This window comes from Rissa tridactyla, chromosome 5, assembly GCF_028500815.1.
Source record: "Rissa tridactyla isolate bRisTri1 chromosome 5, bRisTri1.patW.cur.20221130, whole genome shotgun sequence".
In the NCBI taxonomy this organism is placed as follows: Eukaryota; Metazoa; Chordata; class Aves; order Charadriiformes; family Laridae; genus Rissa; species Rissa tridactyla.
In genome coordinates this window covers 70,491,794-70,514,143 of record NC_071470.1, presented here as the reverse complement: position 1 = coordinate 70,514,143, position 22,350 = coordinate 70,491,794, and the positions used below count along the sequence as shown (strand labels likewise).

Genomic DNA, 22,350 nt, shown 5'->3' with positions numbered 1-22,350 from the left:
GCAAAATGACTGCACGAAAAAGGGGGAATTTGTTTGCCTGGAGCAACAGGAGCTAAAAATTGTGTTTTCTTTATCTGCTTTCTGCGTTTTAGTTCTGAGCGTCAGGGAATTGGGGAAAGAGGCGATAGGGTAGGGGTGAGGCCCCCGGCGTTTGAACTGTTGCAGGGGGAGGATGTCAGGTAGGGGAGGTGGCTCACAGGACAGCCCGTGATGCCACTCTACGTAACGGATGGCAGCATAAAAACACCTCATCCCAGTTTTGCCAAACAATTTAGAAATGTAGTTGAAGGGAGAAACCAGCCTTCAGCACCAGGGGCCGGCAAAATTAAACAGAAGGTAAAGGACACGTGGTGGAAAGATGCTCATCGGAGGACAAAACAGGAATTCCAAAGCACAAACAAGTTTACTCCGCAATAAAGCAATGATTATTTTCCCAGCTCAAACCCATAAAAAAATACCTTCCAGTTACATTTCACCAAGACGTTTATTAATATCGCAAGTGAAGTGAGATGCAGAATTATGAACATTTGGCGATTCCTATGAGAAAAAAAAATATGCTTGAAGCGCATCATGTAAACAGCCAGAAGCCAACATTTTCCAAAAACTTTATAAATATGCTTCTAGATGAAGCAGACAACAGCAAGCAAAATTAGCAGACAATTAATAAAAGCGTTTTTCGTTTTAAGTTTTATATTTCTGTGATAAAATTGTACAAAGTCCATCCAGTGAAAGAGAGCTGTTCCTGCCGTCGGGGGCTGATCCCTGTGGAGCGATGAATGGAGCGATGGCTCTTGGGTTTGAGAAGTTGAGGAGAAAATACCAAACGCTGCAAGGTGCTGAAAAAGCCCTCACAAACCCACGATTTGCCATGGAAGCGCCAGTCTGACTGCATGAACCACTGAACAGCTCCATCTTTACCTTGGCTTTCCCCTAAATAAAGGGCATTTACACATCCCATTAGCCGCAGCTGGGTCCAGCTTTGGAGTCCCATTGACTGCTTCATCTACAGCACAGCCAAGCCGTGGGCCAAGCGGGATTCCTCCTTCCTCTGCTTCACAACAGTTTAGGCGATACAGAAACCATGCAATCCAAATGAGAACATCACTTTCTTACATACTTTAAAAAAAAAAAAATTAAAATCAAGAGTGCAGAACCCTGACACTGCTTTCCCAACTGTACAACGCGTCGACCTGTTGGGTTTTGTTTGTTTGTTTTTAGGACAGCATTAATTCCCCTCCAGTATTAATTGTCCTCCAGTAGCACCTGGTGGGGTTTGACAGCTGCAGGGAGGGGGCTCGCTAGGCGATTAGCGTGCATCCCTGCAGCGTTTTGAGGGACAGAGTGACCGCAGAGAGCTGTTGTCTTGCTGCTGCTGCACGTGGGACCTTCAGAACAATTTCCAGAAACGTAATGACCAGGTAGAAAGATCCTTCATACCTGATGGAATGGAGAGGTACTGATGAAAAGTCAGTCCCGATGGATTTATGGAGATAAAATAACGTATGAACTGCCAGACTACCTTGGCTCCTCATAAATCCTCTGCGTTTTAAGTCCTCTTGTAGACAATCACGAGGCGCTGTTCCCAGAAATGGAAGGGTGAAGTCTGAAAGCATGAAAAGTTCAAGGCAGGCAGTTACCCAGTGTGAATGCCCCTCCCCTCCCACAAGAGAAAAATGAAATTACTGAGGACATTGTTAAGGAAGGGGTGGGTTGTTTTTTTGGGGGGATGCTATTTTTCAGTAGGGTATGATCTGTGCAAAGCGACCCCTACTGGAACAAGCTCCCCTTCCCCATCCAAAGGGGTGAAGATGAGGATTTTGCTGTAATCACTTCAGTGTCTTCCCCCCCTCCCCAGGCATTTATAACGAAATAGAGACCCTGCAACTCGCTGGAGCCCTTTGTGCTCACTCTAGCCAGTGTTAATCAGAGCTGTTATTCATTACGCACAGTACCTGACAAACAATTTTTTCCAGGTAATCTTTAACTGCCAAGTTCACGAGACCCTACAGGTGATTATTATGCTCTGCCAGCTGCTGGCTAGTTACTTTTGCTCCAGTTTGTTAGCATTACCATGTTATTTTGTCTGCTGACTGATTAAAACCACAAGCCATCAGGGGCTGCTGGGTCAGGAAAGCCTTGTGGGCTTACGGGCGGGAAGAGAAAGCTACTGAGATTTATTATTTCCGCCCCCCGCCCCCAACCCAGATCTGAGGAAAATAGGAAATGCTTCTTCAATCAGTTTGCCTCTCTAAGCCCTTTTCTTCAATCCTTCAGTAAGAGCATTTCCCAAATCCCCATATTGGATGAAACAGGCTGAAAGAGCACAGGATCTTACACATCCATACAATTAGTGTGTAGGGTAGGAGAGGCAGCTCCCTGCCAAGGGGGTTCTTCTCCAGCCCGACTCCAAAGGGAGCCACAGCCTCTCCCTACTGATCTTCTTCCCCTTTGTGAGACCCGCATCCCAATTTACAACCCGCCAGCGCAGGAGGAGACGATGGGGAATTAAGGGAACTAATCAAGGGATCATTTATTACAAAGCTGGTAGGCACCTAAGGAGGACGCTGAACCCTGCAAGGAAACACTGGCACTCGTTTACAAACAAAACTCAGCATTTTTATTCATTGATTGACTTCCTGCCAGTTTTGATATTTGCTACCACCAGAGAAGAGCGTAAAAACACAGTACAACATTGTTAACCGGTTAGGAAGGCTGGAAGGGAAAGCAAATCCCAGTACAACTGCAAGTAACTTGGTGGAGTTCGTAATTGTTTTTTTTCTCTTGAACGGATCAGCAATGAAGCAATAAATATGCTGCTGCACTGAACCAACAGGACTTTCACTAAGTTTGTGGTTTATTGCATTACAGTTTAAAACTAAACGTTACCCATCATCATACATTTGTTCACCAACCAGGTAAATGACACTTTTTTTTTTTTTTCATATGTTATATGCTAAATGGCTAAAATTATGCAGTAGCTGAACTAGACTAGGACTAGTAGAGGTAGATATTGAATGGGCAGTGCCAGGCAGAAATATTTAGTAAAAGTACTTTTTGTCTTTTGTTACGAACAGTGAGCAGATGTAACATTTTCAATTAAAACAACAAACATCTTAGGAAAGCTATTCTAAGATGCTTTGGATTTTCTAGTAATATTTCTCTCGCAATATTCTTACAAACCCTTTGATATGGTCCCGTGTAAACTGGACAATCTTTGTCCTCCGAGTTTTCTGCCACAATTTACTTGAAGACCAACATACAAAGCTAGAATCTTTGTGAACGTACTACTATTTTCTTGTACCACTCTAAAAGTAATACACATTTACAGCTTCCTTGGCGTGGGAAGACTGCATTTATAGTATTTACAGCTTCAGTAATCTTTCTATTAATAAAAAAAGCTATTTTATACTTAATCTAAAATGGAATTTCTATTATGCCACCTCCTTGTAACTCACTTCAGTCTCCTTTCGCCGAGCTGCTCTATCAATTGCTCCTTGCCCTTCCCACTGCTGGCTGTAGGCTCTTGGGAAGAAGAATCTCTGCCCGAAACAGGCATTAAAAGTGGTGTCGGTGGACCACAGCTTTGATTTCTAGGAAATATAATCATGATAACATGACCATGAGTTTTGTAAAAGTGTATGCCCTTTGCTCCTTACAACATCCAAGAACAGCTCACGACCGTAATGCTCCTGGAAGCAAGAGTCTTTCCCCAAGCTTAGCAACCATCTTTCTACATATGGAACTTTTAACTTTCATTAATGAGCTGATAGACTGCTTGGTCCCTTACTGATATGACTGTCTAATTATATTACATTTGCATCATTTTCCTCCACAGAATCCCAAAGCAGCATGTTATCAGAGAAGTGTAACTCTTACTTACGCCTAGTTCGAGCTTAGGTACCAACTGCATTTTTGGAGCAAACTTTCTTAGGGGGAAAGACGGGGGAAAGATTCCAAAGTTGGCCAGCTACCCAGTACAGAACACTTACAAAAACATTTAAAGCAATCATGAAAAGGGAGAAACAAAATCACTTTAATTCTGGTATATCGAGCTGGATTATTCTATCGAGGGGTTTTGTTAGCATTAGCGGCACACATTCAAAGCCCAACTGCGGTGCACGGGATGCGAGCACTGCAGGAATGACAGCACCATTGCTCGAACCCTCAAAAGCATCACACTAGACAAAGATAGTACATTTTCTTATTTGAACTTGCTCGTGTGGTACTGAAATTGTACTTGCACCTCTCGTTCCTCAGGCCTGATCTTGCCCTACTCTCATCAGTGTTTCCCTTCCATGAAGACAATGCTAATTCAGTCTGCCTGAAGAGTATGGTGCCACACCAGCTTCCAGGGTCAACCGTACAGCTGGAGCACCTCCAGACCTGGAAAAACAAACCAAAGCAAACACTAAAGGAAGATTTAGAGGGTTAATTATACATACCTCATCTAGCCCTAGAAAGCTCCCTGGGAAACTTGGAATTTTCTCCCTACCCTAGGAGAAAAACTGAGCAACAAAGTTCATTCTGTATTCTGGCTGACACACCACACATCAGAACATGACTCCTCTTCTATGAACATGGAAGTATTAAGACCTCTACTGACAAAAACCATAACTGTAGAATATAGAGGCTTTTAAGGCATTTTAGATGCAAAGAAATGAGTTACTGAATAGATCTTTTTGAGACTGTTTTGCCTGTTTGTTCACACATACCACATGTCTGAATGCTCTGGTCTCCAAATGGATGAAGTGGGCACCTCACCTATCTGTCCTCTTGGGGCAAAGAACTACTTTCAGTTACTTACAATTTAAGTCCACTTCTGACTCTGGCATTGCTTCACGCAGCGTGCATTCGCACCATCTACAGTCTCTATCTAGGGAAAATCTGTTGTTTGAACTTTTTCTTCCCCCCCTGCCCAAGGAAAGATATCCGTGGCACATGTCATCACCAGTGGCTCCACTGATGGTGAGAACATCTTTCTGCAGTGAAAATCATGAAGAATCAAACGAAATCACGTCATTAATGACATTCTAGGTCACTCTGACCATGACTGTAATCCCTGCTCACCTGCTTTGGCAGTCGAGCACCAACGATTACAATTTTGGATCTCGGCATGCAAAGGGAAACTTTCACTGTAGAATGACACTGTCTGCTACCACTTTGCAAGACTCATTGCATTGGGTTGTAACTTCACTTCCAGCTCTTAAAAACTCTTCCTCAGAAGTTGGCATTGCATCTAAACAGGAGAGATGCGAAGATGAAGGAATAACAAATCCTTTGCCAATTAAAGAACCACCTTCTTCAGGTAAACTCTTGACTTAGTTTCATTTGGGACTGCAGTCTTCTGGAAGGAGATGAGGAACCTCTTTAATCCGAAAGCATCATCTCTGAAGCACTAGGGATGCCTTTCACAGCAAGGTTATGAAGAAGTGTCTTTGGGGGAAACCACAACAGATGTGTAGATGGAGGCTTCTGGAAGGCCCACAGAAATATCCTTTCCCACTTGCATAATGAAAGATAACAAGTAACTTCTTGCTTTTAAGTTCATCTATTTCAATGCAAAAACAGGCGGTGAAAAAGGAAATAATCCCATTTATAGGCAGCACCCAAAAAAACTCAGAATTTGGAAAAAATTAAAAATTGCTTGATGCAATTCACAATCTGTTAAAAAGAGTGAGCACTCATCTGCCTCCAGCTAAGCATCAGAAGCCAAGGAAACGGCAGCAATACTCAGAGGCAAGGCCAAAAGCTCATAGCTTGTGTAGGCAAGATTGAACCATCTTCAGTAGTTGCAGAAGACATGCAGTCCAAGTATCTCAGGCTGCAGAAAAGACTGAGATCTAGACATAAATACCAGAGTCAATTAAAGGCTCCATAGGTATTCTAGTCCCTAAAAGCCCAGCAGATTAAATACACAAATAGAGCAATACAACTTACATTTCCGACATGAACTACACTGAAAACGTACACAACGATAGTCTAACCATGAAAAGAAAGTGGTGCTGAAGACACAAGAAACAAAAACCTGTTCTTCTGACAGTTAGAAAACTACAAACGCCAATAAGTCTTCCTGGATTTCTTAACTGTACGTGTCAATCACTGAATTCCATGATGTGGAAGAGGAAGGCTGTGTATCCACACAACAGAGACTCTGTAACTGAACTCCTGCAGCAAAGAAGGCACTCACTTTATAAGCTGTAGTTTATTTTCTGCTCTGTTCTATATGATGAGCCTATAAAAAAAAAATAACCACATTTGAGCACTTATCTATATTATTAACACAGTAGACTTGTAGACTGAAGCTTGACTCGGAAAATAAAATTCAACGTAACACTGATGGAACTTAAAAGCCAAGTAGTAAAGCATTCTGTGTTATAGGACTTCCCAGACATTCAGTATTTACATATAATATGCATTTGCACTTTATACTCGACGACCACCCATCAGCAGTGACATTATTAGCGTAACCGGACAGCACAGTAAGCCAACCCTGAGCTGCACTCTAGCGAACCCATTCATTTTTCAAAGTACAACAGAGATTGGTTTAAATATTCACACAATTGTTTTTCAAAACGTTTTATTGCATTATATTTGGTACCTTATGTTTGACAAAGGAAATTACATCTGTAACTGCAGGAATAAGAAGCTGGTCTGTTATTGAAAAAAAATCTTGGGCCCCTTAAAAGTTACAAAGTCTTGGGCTTGCCTGAAACAACTGAGCAAGAAATATATTCTTAGAAATGTAGGGCTTCAAGTATTACAAACCTGTGACACTGTGGAAAAGTTCCAGAGGTATCTAAACTGCAGCACTTTTATTTTATTTTTTTCTGCATAACGTGAACAAGGCCTGCTGAGGTTTTAAACTATTAGTCTCTTGATCAGTCAAAACGGTAGTCAGGAGTTCTCCTCTTTGCAACTTCAAGCCATAGTATGTTCTCAGTTTCTTTTCACTCTATGTGAAAAATGCATGCTGTCTTTCTAATTAGTTGGTGCCACATCACAGTGCATAATTTTATTTGGTTCTTGCATTACAGTTTTAAAAAGTTTGGCCAACCTACGCGGATAGGTTCATCTCCAGAACAGCAATGTTGATTCTCCCCCCTCCCTCCCCGAGTTTAATTCAAAAAGAGAGAGAGAGAGATATTTAACCGGTTCCTTCAGTTAAAAACTGTGGTGCAAGAACACCAAACTGATCGTGTACAGTGAATTTCAGAGACACAACAAGCTTATTGAACACACTATGTTTCTTAATTCAGCCTGATATCTGTATGTCCCAGCATCCACAACATAAGACGTATGTTGCAGGTTTCTCTGTATATTCTGATTCACATTGCATACTTCCTATGGACAGAATCATCCCCGTATCAAAATCAGTCAGATGCTAAAGCCCCAACAACTCTTTGTGCTCAGTGAAAGAATCCAGTGCTAAAACAGCATTTTTGCTGTCTGAGATAACAGTAATCTCACAAGACAAATTTAAAGTAATATTTCTGCCACACACCTGCTCCGAGGGCTACATGCCTCCAGATTTTATATAAATTAGTTAAAAACATGGGTAGGTAGGTAAGGAGAAGGGTTTTTTTTCTTCAATTTTAGCAGCTTTTAATTTTTAAGAAACCGAACAACCTATATCCAGTAATATGTTAGATATTTTATATATATACTTTGTCAGCAGGATAAAAAAAAAAAAGTAAAACTATTTGAAGGCAACGGTTTGTGGTGGTTTTTTTTTTCCTTCTGTTCTCCGTGTACATTAGAACAATTCAGCAGGTGCGTGACAAAAATATTATACACCAGATATGGTCCAATGTCATTTTTTTCCAATAAAGTTGTTCATATTTCATTGGCCAGTTCTTCAGGTTCTGCAGAACTATCTCCATTAACTGTGATCTTCATATCCTCTTCATATCCAGGGGGCATGAAAGCCAAAGCATAAGGGAAAAGCTTATGACAATTTGCTCTGTAAGTTTCAGATGCTTCTTTACAGTCTCCAAGGCTACCGTCACATAAAGCTTCTAATACCTCCATACAAGTCTAATTAGAGAGAAAAATAAAGAAGTGTTACGGTTTCTTACACGTTCATCTGAACACTCACAAACCAGAAATACAGTCCTACAAAGAAAACAAACTCCAAGTATTGTTTTCAAGTTTCTACTGGTATCAAATGACTTTTTTTTAACCACACACAGCATGAAATACCAGTGGAGTCTGATTTAAAATAATGCAGTTTAAAGAGGCATTTTAAGAAACAGCTAGAAATCTTGACTGAAAACGAAAAATACTCATTTCACAGAACAGAAGGGGTTGGAAGGGACCTCTGGAGATCATCTAGTCCAACCCCCCTGCTGCCAAAGCAGGCTCACCTAGAGCAGGTTGCACAGGAAAATTCATCACCTGTTCCTTATTTTCCTAAAAAAACCAAACTGATTCTTACAAGTTGGCAACCAAGAACCAACTAAATGTGGTTTTTGGGTTTGTGGTGCACCCCCCCAAAATCTTGGGATACACCGAACATTTCAGCAATACGTAACGTGCGTTTGAATTTTAGTGTTCACAAATAAAAACAATTAATCCAGAATTTATACTGTAATTTCCTAATAATGACTTCTGTGAATGTGCTTTCAGATAGAATTGGAAGAATTGTGGAATATAATTAAAATGTAAAAATAGAAACAGCTGAACAGCCATAATTAGATGGGAAAACATTTCCAGTAGGGGGGAAAAAGAAAACATTTTTACATTGAAGGATACGTGACTTAACTGCAGTACGTCTGTAACTAGTGAATCAAACCAAATTACTCAGATATTATCACATCCTTCAGATATATCTGCAGTTTCATATCCATTTTTGTTCATGATTTAGAAGAGAAAAAGGGGATTTCCTGTTGGTTTTTTTTTTTTTTTCCAACTTGCATTCCAAGCATGAGAAACCAAACCTACTGAGCTTCACTGAAGCCTGGCAGCATTTAGCATCCGTCCGTGTCCTGTATGGCAGCATTAGCATAGTAAGCCAGTCTTTTTCCACTTCTCTGACATTTACTATAGCTTTTATTTGTTCTGTGTATTGAGATTAACTGCTCTGTCCTCCTGCCGTGGGGTTATGAAGTTCTCTTCAACAACCCCTTCTCCTCACATTGGCTCTCTGGGACACTGGCATCCACAGGTCACCAAATATATCTAAGATTTATGCCTGCAATGTGCTGAGACAGCTGGTCTTTACTAAAATGAAATGTAATAAATTTGATCTCTTTGCACCCGAGAATGCCTTCCAACGAATGCCTAGACTCCTTCAGATTCTCATTTTTTCCAATTTCCCATCTTAAAAGTTCAGTAGATCTCCAACTCTTACTTTATGTTGGCACCAAGAACGCTTAAAATGAACTTTTCCAGTTTTATTACAATGCTGTGTATATCATCTTTATACACTGCTCAGAAAGCAAATGCTTCTTGTAGTCCTAACAAAATAACGCCTCTAAAACAGCCAAGCATTTTTGGTTATATTTTCCCAGAATCCCATTCTCAGGCAAAACCCCACAGCTATGAGACAAAAAGTATGCTGCTGAAGGCCATTTAATCTATTGATAATCTATCTTAAGCTCTTTGAGACTGCTCAAACAAGAGCACAAAAAAACCCCCACCCAAACAAGAAAGCAAACAAGAAAAAGTTATGAAAACTGCCAAATATGCACTTAGGTTATAAAAGACATGAGTTGGCGTCCCATAACCAGAACAGCTAAAGAAAGGATGTGAATCTTTAACATCCTAAGCAAGTTTATAAATCACGGCAAATTGTCTTTTCTTGTCTCTCTTTCCCCTCCCCCCCTCTATTTTGTCCAAAAATTCTATTGTAAATTTAAAATCCTTCCCAATTACAGTTCTGTTGAACAGAGCATATTTCCAAAGGGATGTTTTTTGGAAAAAGCTGGGTTTGGCTTACAAATTAATAAATTTTACTAGTAAGTTCACCAATTTTACTTGTAATAGATCTAAAAAATTCTTGAGTCCCCAGACATAAAGAGCACAATAAAGAAATAAAGTGCCAGGGGAACTGAGAGAAATGAAATATCCTAAAGTTCGCATGGCCTACCAAGGAATCTCTCTAATACTTAATTAAATGTGCTGGACACTCTCACAGTGATGCCAAAGGAAATGGTTTGACGAGGACACAGAAATATCTTAGAAAATACTAGAAAAGAAAAGGATGTTTTATTCCTTCTCTGCTTTGTCAGGTAAGGTTCTGCCAGTATGTGGTCATAGGAAGAAAAAAAAACATGTTTAATAATTTTTCATAAGAAAAATCTGAAGATACTAAAAAAAAAAATAAATTACCTTCTCTCTCAAATACTTTGAATGGCAAGTCAGAATTGATCGCTTTCCCAGATGAAGGTGCGGGAGAGGGAAGGGGGCATGGTGGTAGTGGCACAGGGGATTATTCCATCACCACCAGAATGGAGCAGAATTTCAAAGTTTGGTGAGCTTTTTACTTATCTACGTACTAACGCCAAAACGTACATATGCGCCTTTTATTAAAACTAAGATAATTCACACAGCTTGCAGGGGGATGAATAGGGCAAGCTTTCACGGAGTCTGAGCCACTCCTAAGCCAATCTTTTTCTTGTAAACACTCATCTGTGTAACAGCCAAAGCTCGGACAGACTACAATCTTTTCTTATTGGGGGGCTTTAGTATCTTTTGCCACGTGAACTCTCCTGTGTTTAATAAGCTTTCCCACCACCTGCAGCAGTGACATGGTTTCTACTGCTAGCTAGCTATTTTCCATATTATGGCAAAACTAAATTAAGCTAACGTGTGAAAAGGACACTAAACATTTCATTTCAGATGAACCCGATACCCCTTTCTCTCACATGACAACCCAACCTCCTCATCGTAAATCACAGCAATCATTTCATCTTCCTCTTACCTCCATAATTTGCATAAAGCTTCCATAGATATACCAGAAATTGTCTACAATTTATAAATAGCTGTTACCTGAAGATTTCTGTTAATGAGGGATTCATCCAGGGTCATTGCCAGCTCCACTGCCCTTTTCTGACTGGAAGGATCTAAATAGTACATCATTTTGGCAGCTGCAGGAGGAAAAATAAACTTCATCACTCAGCGGATGACCAAAAGCATAAACAAACATAAAATAGAGATAATATGACTAAGAGAGAATACTGAACTCTACAGTAGTAGTTCAAAATGGAACCACTTGCAGCATTAAAGCTTGACACCTAAGCAAGGAGAAACTTTAAGTCTACTATTCAATGATACACAATGCATTACAACAAACAGGCACTGTCTATCCTGCAGGGCAGGAGCACTTTGCAGCGTACCATGGCATCCCAGGCAGTGAAGATAACAAGTCAGATCTGCTAACAAAACACACCACGGTTCCCTCCAGCACCACTGCTCACATCTCCTTCGCTCAGAAACCGGGGCACGCAACAGAGGTGCCCACAGAGCTCTCGTAACAATACAGTGCCAAGACACCACCAGGGCACAATTCTGAGTCCCTTGGCATACATGGAGGTGAAGGGACTTGGTGGCAGAAAAGATGCGAGAGCAAACGCACTGCTTTCTGTGGCCAGGTCTGAGCCGCAACAGCGGTGCCGCCCCACTGGGTGGTTTACATCCTGTTTCCCACGTGGTACCCACCGTTATATGCAGTCACTAGTGACAAACAGCCTTTTGTAACACCATCTAAGCTCCTCCTGTTAGGCACACCAGCAACTCTGGGTGCTATCTGGCTTGTTTAGCGCTCAGCGCGTTTCTCTTGGCAGTCAGCCTCTTCAATTGAAAGTATCAAAACAAACTCTGCAACTCGGAAATACGACTTCACATACCATAGCTCACACAAGCTATTTCACAGATGCATTAATGCAGTTACAGCCTCATGATGCATTCAGCATACATCAGAAAGGAAAACAGGGCAGAGAGGTCCAAAAATTTGTTTTTTAGCAGCATACAGAAGACATTAAAAACCCCACAGACAACTTGGTGGTCACATGTCACAAAAACACAAACTAAGAGGAAAAAAAAGCATTCCTGATGGAAAGAGTGATTGATTTTTTTTTTTAATTTATTTTTTTTTACATCACTGGTACCGAGATGCCACTGCTAGATAAACACAGAAAATACAGAAGCAGGGCAGAAAGAGGATAAAGGCAAAATACCTGATAACCTATGTGGTAGTGAGTCATAGTTCTTTTTAAGGAAAGCTTCATTGAAGTTCTTTGGATTAGTTGCTCCAAAAAGCCGATTCATTTCTTGGTTTAACACCGTTCTAACTACATCAGGCAGATCCTTACTTTCAGATACTATTGAATTGGAAAAAAAAAGGTTAATAGAGGTGAGCACAGGTAATCACATTAAAGTCTACTTAATGCATTTATTTTAATATTTTTTCATGTTTACATTCTTAACATAATTGAAACAATCTCAAGGGAAGATACATGGAATTCAAAAGGGTAAATAAGCTTTTTCCAGACAGATCCAGTTAACTGTGACAGTTTTCTGATGCTTAGAAAAAGCATCAGAAAAAAGCCTTTTTACTTCAATACGCTCTCCCCCTTACTGATTAAAATCTATGAGGGTCAAAGTCTGAGGTCACACAAGTCTGTTCCTAAATGTACGTAGTCTGTAGCCATCAACAGGAAGGAAGACCTCTGGGGCAAGGGAAGGGAGAGAATCCTTCCAACCTTTTAACAAAAAGGACGTAATTCTAAGCCTCTGCTTGCACGCCGACACAGGCTGCCAGCAGAAAAGTCAGATTCCTCACTCTGCAGTTTCCATTTCTTCACTCGCTCATGCTTTCAGGAGTTCACCATACTACTCACAGTCTTAAAAAGACTTGCTAATACTTATTAGAATAACTACTAAATCCAGCTGCAGTCACGATAAACATACTTAATGTTAGCAGGAATCAGTTGTTTAAAAAGCTTTCTAATATGTGCATTAAATATTTTGAATCAATTCTGCTAACAGTCTATAAACTAAAAATCATCACTGTATGTGGGCTGGGCATCACCTGGAAGCACGTACAGATGAAGTCGTATCAAATGGATACTTACCGCTGCTGAAGAGATGAATCATACACTCATGAAGCCAAGGATGACTAGAATCAATAGCAAAGGCTCTCTTCACAGACTGAAGCATCAGAAGGAACTTCTCTGGAAAAGAAAGCATTGGCAAATGGTCAAAAACCTGCGGCTGGAACTCACTGCATTATGTTGCAGGAGTATTTAGTGTTTGAAATCAGAATGATCAGAAGAAATAAAAGCTGAGTGTACTGCAACAGCCATTTTTTCTAACGTGTGTTTATTTAACCAGTGAATTAAGCCTGCTAACTTGTAAGTAAATTTGAACATAAGAAGTTCTTACAGCACAATATTTAACTGATAAAAGAATTCAAAAGTGTTTCAAAAGACCAGTTCTCTTTAGCAAATGTACGCCACTTCTCTACAGTGTGTAGTTCTGCAAACTATAGACAAATAACTAGGATAAATGCAAGCTGCAAGAATTAACTACAGTCTGATCGCTTATAGATTTAAACATGGCAAAGAAAGTGGATAATCACCAAATGTTCAAACTTGTGTGTTGGTTAATGTTGTGTGGCTCACAGCTGAGGTTATCGGCCCAATGAAAAGCTGTGTATTTCAACAGGGATTGACTCCTTGTATCTCATCAATAATTTCTGCTTAAATTCTAGTATACAACTTTAAGAATTGCTTTCATTAGTTTTCTCACCTACCTTTTCGAAAATAAATCTCGAAGGCAAAAAGATGCGTCTCTATTTTGTTCTTCACTAAATTCTTCAGGGGTGTTAAAAATTTAATGGCTTCTTCCAAAGGTGCTTCAACCTACAGATTCAAGGAAGTGACACACAACTAAGTCACAAAGTTTAAAGCTAGTAACTCTACAACAAGAAAATTAGCTATTTCTGAGTCACATAAGAGTTATTATTATAAGGCAATGCAAAAGATGCTTAGAACCTCTTATGTTACAGATTTTGCACCTTTCACTCAATATTAGTGTTTAAAACACGGACTGTGAAGTCTAAAAAACTGCTTTGTGATGGTTACAAATCACATTTTCCTATAGAGATAAAAGTCTTTGCCTTCTATCAAACATTAGTAGTAAATACAGCTGCAGCTGAACCTGCACTATAATGGGCAGCACGGGCCTGAGACACTGGCTGGTAAATGACTACTTTATGCCCGTGACAGTCTCTTCATGTGAGCTTCAGCCAGGTTCCTGAAAGCTGCCAAGTCACGGCGACATTCCCAGCCAAGGATATTAACAGCAAGCTTGAAGTAACTAGATATTGATCATGGTCTCTGGGTCTTAGGTAGCGTAATCCAGTAAGTGGACAGCTTTAACACAAATTAATTCTGTGCCACGACTCTTTACAGACAGATCTCTTGCATCTAGAGGTGAGGGATAATGCAAACAAGAACTGCCTGTTGTCCTTCAGATTTATGTTTTTATGAACATAAGCAACTCTCTAAGAATCAGATACAAAATTTAATTATTGTCTGTCAATAACAGTTCAGTAACGTTGAAGTAATGCACTTCATTGCAAATAACGGAGTTGAAGACAATGACGGACCTTACAGAGTTCCTGCTAACCATATAGAACAGCTGTTTTCATTAAAAAATGCACCATTTATATGTGCTTTTACAAGTTTGCATATATCACCATCAACTAAACGATTTGGAACATATAATAAAACAGATTTCAAAGCTACGCCTTTAGTGCCAAAGCTACATACCCACCAAAGTACAGGGGCAACTGCTTCAGGAAAACTGTTTGCCAGTGACCAACTACATCAGAAATGGTCTTCTGGCATGGGGAACCAACTGAATTTGGAAGTGTCTATATCATGATTCTGATATTAAATCTGGAATACAATTAGGGATACTTGCCAAAGGAATGCATTATACAGCTGCCAACTATTCCCTATAATCTTGGGCACTGCCTAGATTTTCCTGGGTTATCCCATGACACCCCCTCTACTCCAGAACTCAATTTCAGTACATGCCATTGTGACCATTTCAATCTTAACTAGCACTGCAATTAGTGTGCTGCTGCTTGCAACCAGTGAGCTAAACATCAGAAGTACCAACGATATTCTTAAATGACCCGTCAAGTTTTTAAAGCCACTTGCTTCCTGCCTACAGAGTGAAATTCACTCTCTCAGCTTTCAAATATCGTCTCCCCAAGACCCAGTAATATTCATTATACATGTAATGTGAAAATACACGGAATGCGAAAAAACACCGAATACAGTATCTATCAGTACTTGGATGCTATACTACTATTACTAAAAATTAATTTTTCAGTCTACATTTTTTCCATTATCTTTCCCTACACCTTTCAAATGTTTTCCTCCACCTTACAGGTACAACTTTTAGCACGAGAATAGTCATCTGGGTCGCCTCCCCTTTTTGTATCGCCACAGTTCTTAATCCAGATCTCAAAATCCATCATCTCAGTCTAGTCTACTGCTAGTCCCCAAACAGCTTCTTTATCCTTTCTACCACATCCCTCATGCAAAACAAATGCGAACAAATGCTGTTAAAGCATTCAGTGTTTCAATGTCTCCTCTTCCACAGGTTGTCTATGTCCCATAATGATTTTTTTATGTATTAAGCATAAAGAGAGAAAGACAATCACCTGACATACAGAATAGAAAGACTTCCATCCAATCAACTAGAAACAGGGTATAATCAACAAGTTAGTGCAATACACACATGAAGATAATTCCACCTCTAGCAAATGTCTGACTTCAATTGCTGCCTTTGAGAACTAGGCACAGAAGCTTTGATTTCATCACATTACTGACAGTACATCCAACAAACTACCCCTAGTTTAAAATGCGGCCTGTGAAGAGAAGCCATACAAAATCAAACAAGTTATCTGAATGGCTTTCAAATTGTATGTGTGCTCACTGTAGCTTTTCTAGAAATTTCTATGACTTTATTATTACATTAGTAAGCACCTTTGCCAATTTCTCAGGGATAAGCTCTTCTTTCGGTCCTCCAATTTCTTCATCGTCATCATCCTTCTTCTTTTTCTGATTCCTCTGTTGCTTCTCTTTCTCAGCATTCTTCTTCTCCTCCTCCAGCTGCGCTTTCTTCTGTGCTCTTCTCTGCTTATTTCGTAGCTTCTTTAGCTCCTTGTCAGACATATTCGCTGTACACACGCAAAGGGCAAAACCGGACAATGTTGATGTCTAACATTAGCAGTCTCAATCAGTTGTCAGATACCATTATCTTTTTTTAAACCATATCTACCTACTAGTAATACTGCCAATACATTTGTAAAAGTTTATTTTAGATTATTTTACAGCCTACGCTGCTGCTTCACAATTCGCAGATTCCTTTGTGAGATCAGGGCAACAGGAACTAGGACAATAGTGTCACATGCTGACTCCACAAATCCAGTGCCAGGAGTACAAGTGCACACCAATACACATCGATTTATTCCTTCGGCATCACACCACACAACTTATGTTTAAGGTAGTAATTAAATGACCTAACAAAAATAAGGTGAAATAGTCACAATCTGGCACAGAAAGTTCCAGCTTTGCTTTTAATGCCCTACAGACATCTTAAATTTGATTCATATTCAGATCCTCTCCTCCCTCCAATTAAAGCATGGTGAATTAATTTAAAACACATCAGAATGTGGCTACAAGAAATTCTATTACACTTCTACTTGTCTTAATTTGAACCTGAAGCCACACAAATTAACCAAGATGAGAAATATTAAATATTTAAATTTAAATATTAAAACTTGACAAATTCCTCTTGAAGGATTCAATAGCCTCTATTCATACCATTTGAGGTGCCCCAAGCTATAACCACGTAAGTTGCTCTCCAGAGATTAAAACAAAGAAATTGATGAATTTAAACATTATTTTTACATCAGAGACAAGAGATGATAAAATTCAAGTTGCTATCTACTCAAATTTTTGCATACTGATAAAATGCTTAGAAAGAGCTACCACCAAGCGCATCTGCTTCAATCTGTTATTTCATGGACCAACAACTATGAGAATTCCATGTTTTCTCAGCCATATCATAACACAAACATGTCTTTACCACAGAATTACAACTGTGGCTACAAAACCCATCATTGTTTTATAATAACCATAATAAAAACATGCATTAGTTTACGGCCAAGTTACAATTTGCCTATTTCAAGTTGTGACGAAACTCTTCTTTTTGGCTGCTACAGTTGACAACTATAAGAATGCTGGATCTTTGTAAAATATCCACTAATTAGCGGAACTGCATATTTAATAAATCCTGAGGGTTGAATACCTGTATCAGCCTCGTGTTCTTTATTTTCATCTGTTAAGGGATTATCATGAAGTTTCAAATATATCTCTATGGCAATTCGCGCTGCTTTGAAGTAGAACGGATGTTGTCGAAGTACATCTTCTAGTTTTAACAAGTCCACATAAGACCTAAGGGTTATCTTCCTCATACAGTAAGTGTGAAAGTCAAACTGGTCGTCCGTGATTTCTACAAAATGCTAACACAACATAACATAACATTACTTAGCAAGTATTAACAACCAGGTACTAACTTTGACTTTTCTAATACACTCGCCCCAAAGGAATAATTTAGTAAAAACTGCTTGACAAATACACCCTAACTTCTAGAAATGCGAGTTAACAAAACTCTCCAAGAATAATGTCATGGTGAGAAGAGCAGAAGGCATCTTAGGTCAGAACCAAAACTCACCCATTTCACAACCTCTTAATAGTAACTACCCTCTGACAACTCGCAGTTTAAGGGACAAAGGTTCTATATTCTCTGTATTTAAGCAGCATTCGAAGAGGTTTTTTTTTCTATGAACTCTAATTTTTTCAGTCGAAAGTATAATTTTGACTTTCATTAAATACTGTGGCAATGAATTCCGCACTTAAATCACACATAGTGTGAGAAAGCACTCCCTTTTATTCAAGATCCACTTTCCTCATTGTCACCTGATGTCCCCTTGTTTTTGTTTGAGAAGCAGTGAAGAGTCATTCCCCTCTTCAACTTCTCCATGTACTTATGATCTCATACAACCTAATCCGAAACTCAGCTGTTGCTTGTCAAAGCTGAGGATAAGATAGTAAGCATGACAAGCTAATTGCAATCTCTTCATGTCATGGCACATATTTTACTAGCTCATTTTTAAGGAGGTGTGATATTCAGATGTAAACAGTATGACAGATTTATATAATGTAAGAAAAGTACTACTTCTCTAGTCACTTAATTCCCAACACTCTCCTTTTGACTGCTGCTCCACACCAACACAGAAGGTCTTGCAGCACTGTCTATAAAGGTTCCGGGATTTCTTTCCTGAGCAATAGTAATTCATGTAAGACCTTTTACTACTTATGCATAGGCAAAGAATTCTTCTTGTCCCTCCTTCACCAACTACACTGTTGAACATTATGCTTTATGCGTCATTTTATCATTGAGACAGTGCAAGTGTTGCCCTTGCACTATTTGCTCCCTTTCTGTGATCATCTATTGATACATCACACAATCGAGACCCTGGAGAGATGCCTCAGTAATCTCCATGATAAACTCCTTTTCTTGTAAAAGCTGATCATTTGCTCCTACTCTGTTTTTCCAGCCGTGAACCAGCTATTAAATCCATGCGACAGTTTATATCCTTTATGGTGTGAACGATGACATCAAAAGAGCTTCTGAAATCCAGAATGCATTTTATCAACTAGGCTGGTCTTAAGAGTAACTGGCACCTCTAAAAGATTTAAGAGGCACTGCTTTTTCCTTAGAAAAGCTTTGTTGCTGTTTTCTGAATACAACAAGTATTCTGGTACCCAAGACAATTTACAAGACTAACAGTTCCTTACACAAATTCTTTTGGAAGGATTTTACACAAATTTATTTAAAGAATGTGTGTGAACAGAATATGGTCCTGATGAATCACTGTGTTAATTTGTTCTAATCTGAGAATATTCCACAGACTAGCCCCCTCTGCAGAAAAGCATCGGCGCTGAAATCTCCTTAAGCCTCTCTATTTGCAGAGAGAGAAGTTCCTACCAAGTTCTCCTCTTTGAGCACTTCACTTAAACCCTCAGCTGTCTGGTCTTTTCTGTTTGTTTTTTTGTTTGTTTGGTTTTTTTTTTGTTGTTGTTTTGTTTTTTTTTTTTTTTCAGAACCTAATGTGCTTAAAAAAACCCCACTGACCCATACTTATTTTCTCAGAAGTTGTGCATCCAAATGTTTTTGTTTGCTTTACTATGGATCTGAATTTTAATGTGTAAGTATCCCCCACCTTTTTGGATAAAATTTCTACTTTGCAAAGTCTTTATACTTCAAACAGCTTATTTTAATAGCTTCTTTTAAACTGTAGCTTAGTATTATTATTTTTTTAAAGCAGAAGATATTTAATATTTTTTTATAGTTTTTTACATTTATTCTCACTCTCTAAAGTACAGTGGCTTAACAGTAACCAAGGCGACGTCTTTCCTTTACTTTAAAACTGGGCTTGTCAGCTCAGCCATGTTCTTTTTGGACTTGCACATACTCTTGGTTTGCACCCAAATACCTATTTTTATGTACCCTGCCAAAAATAAGATTATTTCTGAGAGTTTTCTGTTCTTTCCCGGATCTTCAAATGACTTTATAGAATCTCTTTATAATACACAGTTGACAATGGAATTTTTAGGAGGAAAAGCAATTTCATCAACTCGCCAGTAGGCAACATGAAACAAAATCTCTCCTGAAGCTACATGAAGTGTACTCTTACTGCTCAGAAAGGAAATATATCAGCACAGTAAACTTAAGGTAGTGTTTTCCTAGGCAGTTTAACTAGATACGTACTCTCTCAATTTCGTGGCATTTCTTAAGTGCTTCTCCAAATTTGTTCATTGCTTTGTAAGCTTGCGCACATTCTGTCTGAAACCACATGCACTGCATTTCATTCAAGTTCTCTACTGCCGAGGTTCCTTCCTAAAAGCAAAAACAGCATTATAAAAAAAAAAAACAAATAAGTCTCATTCAATTTAACTGCCATTTCTTTTATCTAGTTCTAATTGAAAGCACAAGTCAAGAGGCTATCAAAAGAATGCTACATTTCAAAACTGAAGTCCTCAAAGTCAGAAACCCCACAGGTAAGATGGACTTGCTTTGTTCATTAATAAAAAAAAAAATAATTCTCTGTGTTCCACTTATTGGAAGAGTCAGAAATACACAGAGAATAGCCAGGTAGTGACCACTGAACTGTGACTGTTCCTCATCTTTAGAATACAAGACACGCTTATTCAGTGTTTTCAATACTGTGTGCACAAATAACACACTGCAGCATGAAGGAAAATGGCAGAAAAGTTCTAGCATGTGGCATGACTCTGCAGGATTTTTTATTTTTAAATTTTTTTAATTAAAACTGCCACCAGTGTCTTCCAGAGACCTGCTGATTGAGCTAAGTAGAGTCCCTGACAGTAGTAACAGGTTATTTCTTAAGTGATCAGTACTAGAGAGGAGTGGCAAAGCAAAAGGAATTCTAGTAGTTTTGACACCTCCTGACTCAGAAAAGGAGATTACAGTTGTCTTTCAAATCTGGTATTTACATATACTTGCATAGATCTGTAGAACTCATGCCTTTCAAGCTTAATGTCAAAGTCAGCTACTTGGGGTGGATGCAGCCATTCCAACTTTACTCTGATCTTGCAAAAACCAGGCTATTCAAGAATCAGCCATGAGCCAAAGCTGGGAAAACGACAACATTCAAATGGAAGGATAAGGAGAATGCCCCAAATGAGGAAAGGCAGTCTTCAAACCAGTCTGATTTAGGCAGCTAAAAATCAGAAAAAGTCTTATTTCCATTTTCATTATGCGTAATTTAGGTCATCTTTAATTATTGTTTTTTAATTAATAAGCTCATATTCGAGCACTAGACATAAGATCAAAAGAAGAAGAAAAACATATTTTTAAAGTTCAGTTTTGGGCAACTGGTATGTTTGCTTTTTTAACATCATCTTGAAGCTGCTTATTGTATTGAAAGAGGTCAATTAACCTAGATTCATAGCAGTTTTGCATCAAGAACTCCACATAAAGCTACTGAGCTTATAAAAAACAGAATTTCCCCTCTCTCCATGTTTGCCTGCACACAGCCTCCAACCTACCTTACTCTCCTGCTCTTAAAGAGAGAAAAGTGGGACAACAGGCAAAAGGCCGCTTTACCTCTGGAGGCAGGTCCCGATAGCTTGTTGCCTGCCTCCCACTGACAACACATAAATGATATTGCCAGTATTCTAAAACCATCATTTGCCAAATATTCTGGAAAAACTACATCGAGCTGTTTTGACTTTCAGTTATGAAAGAATAACAGCAAGAGAAGTGAATTTAAAAAAAAAAAAGTAACTAACCTGTGAGACCATCAAACCTAACAGAATGGGCTACTGCAGGGACAAAAACTGATGCATGAAATTAAGCAAGCTGCGTAACGCAAAACTTTTCTGCCAGCTAATTAGTCATGGGATCATGCTTATCCAAGATTACTTCAAACCCTGATATTGACTACCATTAGTGAAGCAAGCAATCATGGTTGCTCTGAAACAGAACTTAAAAATTATAGTAAAGGTGAGTGGAAATTTAACACAAAAAGTTATTCCACAAAGGATCAGGCCCACGTTATTCAAAAAAGCTATAGTTAAATGCAACAAACCCTCGTGAACTTAGAACACATTTCTTCTGCTTCTTTAATGGAGTTTGCTTTCAACATATATTTTGCACATTTGGAGTTTATAAATCTGTCTGCTGTGTCCAAAGCCTGAGCCTCATCCATCCACCTTGCAGCTTCTTTAATATTTCCAGCATGCTTAAAGAGAGAGAAATTCAAGTTACTTTCAGTAATTATGAAACATTCATGTTGCATCTACTCACTGTTTAATATAACGTTAGTTTTTTCGACATTTTTAAATAAATAACTCTCTTCGCGAAAGCAACAGATCTTTAAAGAAAAAAAGCAGAAAAATTACTTTCTGTCATTATGGAATTACAGGTCTTTTGGGACTAGATGTTTTTCCTGAAAATGCTTAAAGGACGCTTTGGATAATCCCATTCTGATACAATACCACAGTGTAGCCGAGTAGTTAAAAAAAGTGGGAGGCAGGGTAAGAACAGGTGGAAGACGTTTAAAACACCAATTAAATTTATTAGTGTAATTTTTAATATGAAAAAAATAATTGTAAACTGACAATTCACATTTTACAGTATACTTGTCCTTTGTTGGCTTAAAAAAAACCTTCATAGGGGCTTATTCATCTGCAGTAAAAAAACGAAAGAGTCAAACAATAGCCTTATCTAGAAATTCAC

General features: G+C 38.9%; 1 protein-coding gene across 2 annotated transcripts in view; it reads right to left on the bottom strand.

The window, feature by feature from the left end:
• Positions 1–2,594: 2,594 nt before the first annotated feature.
• NAA15 (N-alpha-acetyltransferase 15, NatA auxiliary subunit) overlaps positions 2,595–22,350 on the bottom strand; it is a 43,450-nt gene continuing 23,694 nt past the window's right edge. The window contains exons 12-21 of one of the 2 annotated variants that reach the window (XR_008466515.1): positions 21,701–21,853; positions 19,858–19,986; positions 17,332–17,545; positions 16,005–16,198; positions 13,754–13,862; positions 13,074–13,172; positions 12,177–12,320; positions 10,990–11,087; positions 6,188–8,034; positions 2,595–3,590 (exon numbers count right to left, since the gene is read on the bottom strand). Coding sequence is in view for 1 of the 2 variants with exons in the window: in XM_054201941.1 (XP_054057916.1) it covers positions 7,834–8,034; positions 10,990–11,087; positions 12,177–12,320; positions 13,074–13,172; positions 13,754–13,862; positions 16,005–16,198; positions 17,332–17,545; positions 19,858–19,986; positions 21,701–21,853 (1,341 nt within the window). In the remaining variant the exon portion in view is untranslated. Of the gene's footprint in view, positions 8,035–10,989; positions 11,088–12,176; positions 12,321–13,073; positions 13,173–13,753; positions 13,863–16,004; positions 16,199–17,331; positions 17,546–19,857; positions 19,987–21,700; positions 21,854–22,350 lie in introns of both variants that reach the window. The other variant, XM_054201941.1, reaches the window with a different exon arrangement.